Source organism: Melanostigma gelatinosum (genome assembly GCF_949748355.1).
Source record: "Melanostigma gelatinosum genome assembly, chromosome: 13".
Lineage (NCBI taxonomy): Eukaryota > Metazoa > Chordata > Actinopteri > Perciformes > Zoarcidae > Melanostigma > Melanostigma gelatinosum.
The window spans coordinates 16,455,322-16,461,334 of record NC_136646.1 but is presented as its reverse complement, the minus strand read 5'-3'; the positions used below and the strand labels follow the sequence as shown (position 1 = coordinate 16,461,334).

General features: G+C 41.0%; 2 protein-coding genes across 2 annotated transcripts; one reads left to right on the top strand and one right to left on the bottom strand.

Moving 5' to 3' along the window:
• Nucleotides 1-402: 402 nt before the first annotated feature.
• LOC306786434 (dexamethasone-induced Ras-related protein 1-like) lies at nucleotides 403-1,431 on the top strand (the record flags this gene model as incomplete). Its single annotated transcript, XM_079281209.1, has 2 exons — nucleotides 403-673; nucleotides 792-1,431. The coding sequence occupies 2 exons, from the start codon at nucleotides 403-405 to the stop codon at nucleotides 1,313-1,315; spliced, it is 795 nt and encodes a 264-aa protein (XP_079137335.1). The 3' UTR covers nucleotides 1,316-1,431.
• A 504-nt stretch (nucleotides 1,432-1,935) lies between these two features.
• med9 (mediator complex subunit 9) lies at nucleotides 1,936-2,949 on the bottom strand. Its single transcript, XM_079281051.1, has 2 exons — nucleotides 2,857-2,949; nucleotides 1,936-2,643 (listed from the first exon to the last, which is right to left on the bottom strand). The coding sequence occupies exons 1-2, from the start codon at nucleotides 2,934-2,936 to the stop codon at nucleotides 2,424-2,426; spliced, it is 300 nt and encodes a 99-aa protein (XP_079137177.1). The 5' UTR covers nucleotides 2,937-2,949; the 3' UTR covers nucleotides 1,936-2,423.
• Nucleotides 2,950-6,013: the final 3,064 nt, after the last annotated feature.

Sequence of the window (6,013 nt, the reverse complement as noted above, 5' to 3'; positions counted from 1 at the left end):
TTTTTAAGATTTAAAAAATGTCAAATGACATAATCGACATTTCATAGGAAGTTCATTTGTGGTAATTACGCATGAAACGATGGCAACTTGTTTTTAAAGATTTGGCATTATTTTTGGAAACAAGCTATATCTTTCCCCTTTTTCTGTTGAGGGCTGAGGGCTGACGCACAAAAACAGCTATAGTAACATTATAATATCGGGTCTCGCTCCAGCTCCCCAAACTGGTGCGTGACGCATGACACATTTGGGAGGCGCGGCTAACTTCCCCGATAAATACCCAGCCTGCTCGACTCGGGATTCAGAGAGACAGCGAGGTTAGAACCTCTCACTTCACTGAAAGGACTTTAAAAAAAGCATCTCTCGCTGCAGCACCATCGACCTCCGGGTGCAACTGCTGCAAGCATGATTAAGAAAATGTCACCATCCGAGAATGAGTTCAACATACCGGCCAAGAATTGCCAAAGGATGGTGATTCTGGGCTCCACTAAAGTTGGAAAGACAGCCATCATCTCTCGGTTTCTGAACGAGAAAGTTGACGACCAGTACACACCCACCATTGAGGACTTTCATAGGAAACTCTACGGCATCAGGGGAGACGTTTACCAACTGGACATTTTGGACACGTCTGGGAATCATCCGTTCCCTGCAATGAGGAGGCTTTCAATTCTAACTGGTGAGTTGAGCTTTAAAACGTCACGCCGATAGCATCATGCAGTTTGCAGAGTGCATATGCTGCTATTAAACTGTTATTATTATTTGACATTGATCGCGTCTTCCGTTGTGTTTTCCAGGTGATGTGTTCATCTTGGTATTCAGCCTGGACAGCAGGGAGTCCTTCCGAGAGGTGCAGCGCCTGAAGCGCCAGATTTACGAGTCCAAGTCCTGCCTGCGAAACAAAACCAAGGAGAACGTGGACGTCCCGCTGGTGATCTGCGGCAACAAGTGTGACAGAGACTTTTACCGTGAGGTGCAGGAGGACGAGGTCGAGCAGCTGGTTGGTGGAGACGAGCACTGCGCTTACTTTGAAATCTCAGCGAAGAAGAACACCAACGTGAACCAAATGTTTCAGACTCTCTTTACCTTGGCCAAGCTGCCGAACGAGATGTGCCCCGGTCGGCACTGCAAGGTTTCCCTGCAGTACTGCGAGGTTCTTCGCAGAAAGTCCTCCAAAAGCAAGAAGTGCAAAGATGGGAACGCATATGGTATCGTGGCGCCGTTTGCACGGAGACCCAGCGTGCAGAGTGACTTGATGTACATAAAGGAGAAAGCGATAGGAGGCAGCCAGGCCAAAGAGAAGGGCTGCATCATATGCTGACACTTTTCTTTGCCTGACTTCCTGAGACTTTCCAAAACTGAAACGAAGCCATTGTGCATACAGCCCTAACTATAACACTGTAGCCTGCAGCGCCCGAGAGACTCATTGTGATCCAAACTGATGAGACACTTACACAGGGCATGTGGCCCAGCTCATAGGCCTGTCCCCTTGAAGTGATGCAGTATGCTCTGAAAATGCTGTACAAATCTGCCTCGATATTAGATTGCCGAGAACGGCACTGCAGAAAAAAAAGTTTACATTTTGCTATTTTTTTCTCTCCAAACTTGTTGGACCTTGAATGTGTTGCGTTACGAACAAATTTGAATCTAAATGTTTGTCTACATCAACTTTTGGATAAAAGAGAAAATAAAACCACTTGTTACTCAGTCTGTCTTCATCTTCTCTTTCTTTTCAAGCAAAACAGTGAAGTTACACAACACTGCACTCACAAATGTCATGAAACAGTACCCCTGGGTTGTCACTTTACAGGGAAAGTCATACTTTTTGAATACGTGCCCTATAGCTCATCCTGTCACTTCTTACAAGCAGATAACTGACATGGTGGTCAACAGGGACCATTAACAAGCCCCACACTTTTTCAACTGTATTTCAGCCATCTACCATGGACCAGCAATTAAATGTGGATAGGTATTATATATTCCACTGTTGAAACAAATCCCCAAATCAAACATATCCCCTTTTAAAACAATCACTTTTCGTGTCAAGATGTTTCGGCTACTTTATAATGATGTTCACAGGCTTAAAATAATGTGTACGACTAGTTAGCAAATAAGGCTTTAAGCCAATAGTTGATAATCAATTATTTTAATACAAAACATGAAAACATGCAAAATGCAAGATATTACAAAAGGATTAACTGAAAAACTACATTGAATACAAATACTATAAAGCAACTTTGCATTTTCGCAAGGCAAAAAAAGGGACAGTGTGTGACGTTCAAAAACAGAGGGAAAATAAGTCCTTGTTCATTTAATTTGTCCACACAGTGTTCTTGAATGCCACAACTGCCCCACATGTGAGGATGAAAACAAAACCTCAACAGTCTGTGAGCTTCCTCCAATCAGTGCAGTAATCCAGTCTTCGGCTGTCACGATGCTTTCGGCACGTCAAACATGCACAAACTCTTGTATTTCTGAAGCAGCTGGTTTTTGGTGCGGACCTGCTCCCGCAGGGTAGCTAGCTGCTGCTGCTGCTCCAGCGGACTGCTGTCTACCCCGGGCATGTTGGATATCTGCTCCCGAGCCTCCTGGATCTTTACCTTCAGCTTGGCCAGTTCTTGGTGGACATCCTGGCTGTCCTTGTCCATGCTTAAAGGCAGTAGGGTGAATATGGGGAAATGTTAGTGCCATGTTGACATTGTCTTGGACATTTAGCTACCGTTTCTAGTTAGCCTAGCGGAATAAGCTAACGTTAGCTTTAGCTAACAGAGTTTTGCTACACCCCCAAATCGACTATTTACGACAAGCAAATATCTTTTCACATAGCAGCGAGTAAACACGTGAATCTTCGGGTAATCTTACCATTTGATAATATCATGAACTAAAGGCAGCAAAGAGCAATCCTCGCTCTCTTTCTCTTGCGTCGGTTGAGACACCGCCATCGTCTTTTCCTGCTTCCGCGGCGCAGATAGTTTACGTCATGCGCCATATGATGACGTCGAGTCATAAAGTAAACATTCTGCTCCTGCTTCAAATGGGCCCACAACTCACACCACGGGGAAACATTCTCACTTAACCTTATTGAACATTTTCTTTGGTCACACCTCCGACTGAGTGGTAGTTGTGAGAATGACATTGCTCGTTACAAACTGAATTTACAGAGATGGATTATGTGACCCAGATTTGAGTTTGTAGGGTAATTATGTGCATCAAGTGTTTTACCTTTTGGGTCATGGGGGAAGCTCTGACCCGTCAACATTGATGAGGAAAAATGGGCCATTTTGTGACCCAATAATTCAATTTCACACACACAATTGAACATATTCGACTGGAATGAAATGCACATTGTTATTGTAATTAGACAGATATTAGAACACAACAGCTGTGTCATAGAGTGAAATTATGTGTGTGTGTGTGGTGATAGTAAAGGTTGTAAAATATCACAATGACCATATGGAAAGCATAAATAAGGTTACTCTTTTGATTATGTCCTCATCTAGTTTTTTGTTTTAGTGTAAACTTGCTATTTAAATCACCACTGCAAAAAGACTTTTAAATAAGAAGCAATAATTCTGCCACAGAGCTCTATCAGTAAACTTGCTTGAAATGGGAACTTTTGGTCTCTAAAGCAATTCATTCTTTATGAATATATATTCATGAATACACTCTCTATTCACACGCACGTCCTTCCCTCAGCTCAGCAACAATAGTACAGAAAGGCAAAAATCACTGTTCCTTGTATATGGTTGACTGAAGTTCAACGTTCTATTTAAAAGCCTAATGAAGCACCATTTAATCAATTATAAATTAATTTGTATGTTTTCCCTCCACACTGTGTAATGGTCGTTCTTAAATATGTGCAAGGAGAATATAATATAATTTATTTCGAGTTAGTGTCTGAATTGGTTATCCATTTTTTAAATAAAGTTTAGATTCACACAAAATCCTTCATGTGTCATCATCTGTCTTGAGAAATACCTCTGAAGAAATGAGTCTAATCCCTCAGCACTTCTAAGAAATTTCAATGATAAACTATTAACAAAAAATGAAGATCACTTCACGCAAAATCAGTGAGAAATGCCAAAGTTATATTGTTTTTCATAAATTCCGGGCTCTTAGCAGAAACTCCCATGAACTCCAGTGATGAAACACTGGAAAATATCTCATATGCTGAGTAAACATGTGTTTTATGACTACCATAACTTTTATGGCCTGGGTGACTTCAGGCCTCTTCTGGTTGAACCCCTCCATAGCACTCTCAAAGTGGCTTGCCTTGCCCCACCCAGCCCCTGTGATGACATGAAAGGGCCTCTGACTGCTTCCCACAGATATGTCACCAGCAGAGAGCTGGCAGGATGCAGATGTCCATTTGACAGGAAATTGATTCCCATGAGTCCAGAGAAGCTTCTTGGAAAGAAACCTTCACCAACTGTAGCCAGTCAGCTGCGGATCATTATGTAATCCAAAATCACCTTTAATTAAATTAACAAAGCTCCCATAGCCATGCATTATTGGGATCATTAAGTCATAAATTCCTGTGTGTGTCAAATGGATCAAGAGTCAAGAGTCTCAACCAGGTCCGAAACCACCTTATTAAGTGAATCAACGAAATGAATCAGTGAAAATTGAATTAATTCAGGTGCTTCATTTTACTCAGAACTGGCTCGGCATAACACATACCCATCAGTGTCTGTTAGAGCGCTCACATTTCCCAGAAAGCAGAGGTTCAGTTCCATGGAGCCTAAATAATCCATTGATTTTAGCAGGCCTCGTTGGGTCCTTAACTGTTTACAGCTGGTGTTATTGCTGCAAAGGAGACACGCAAACCGACTGTGTAGTTGCTGCCTGTTCGTCAATCAGTTAAGCACTTTGAGCAAAAGGCTGATTGTTTGCAGCAGCACTTCATTCCATTTCAGATGAGGGACACGGTATGATTGTAAAATGCTGTAATGATTCCAATTACTAATGCTTAGAACTAATGGTTTACCCCCTCATCAAACTAAGAGACTTGAATGACATCTCAACTACTTTTCCGAACACTTAAGCTCATAAGTTCTTACACTATCACTCTCATTTCAACACCTTTCGTTGCCTACACTATATTTGGCCCCCTTTATCCCTGTCCTATCATTCCAACAATTCAGCTGCTCTTTAAAACAAAGTTAAGCCCGCAATGCAGTTTATCTCCCAGACATTTATCAAATAATTCGGTTCAGCTACCAGCTATTCATAATTCGATTTAGTTCAGTTTACAGCTTTTCAAGCAATGCAGTTATGCTCCTCCATTTCAGCGGCAGCATTTCCCAGCACAGTTGTGTCTAGTTTATAGCAAATGTACCATTTATCTATGTTTTTACTCCTTACATACCTTGGACAATTGAAAAATAAGTCATCAGTCATTGAGAATATTTTACTGAACACCCTTGCATTGATTAATACTGTGAAGGGACATTAATCAAATAGAAGATGGAACGTGAACACGCTGTTCTTTTTGTTTAAGATGTGTTGTTTCTCTGTTGTTGCAGTCTCTCTATTGGTCAGTTGGCTTTGTTAACCTGTACACAAAGACATATATTCATTATGTTTCGCCATACTCAGTTCTTATCATGATTATTTTATTTTCTGTTAATACCAGACAATGTCAATGAAAACACCCAAAACACATAATTTGATGATATAGAAGCAGAATGCTCAGACTTAATTTATTTATACATAAGATTATAGGGAATGAAAACAATGATGCAAAAAGCAGTCTGCGCAGAGAAGACAAGAGAAGAGAAGTGGAGAAGTGCAAACTCATGTCATTTGTATATGTGAGTTTATTTTAAGATTTTAAAATGGCATACATTATAACTCATACAGGACTGAGAAGGAATGATAATACACATGTTTTCTTACTTGAACTTATATTCATTTTTACAATTAGTAGTACAGGACTCTGACTAACAGCACATTTTCCTCCTTAGAGATACAAAGTTTAACTGTGGGGCTAGGTAGTCTTGCACTGCCCCCAAGTGAA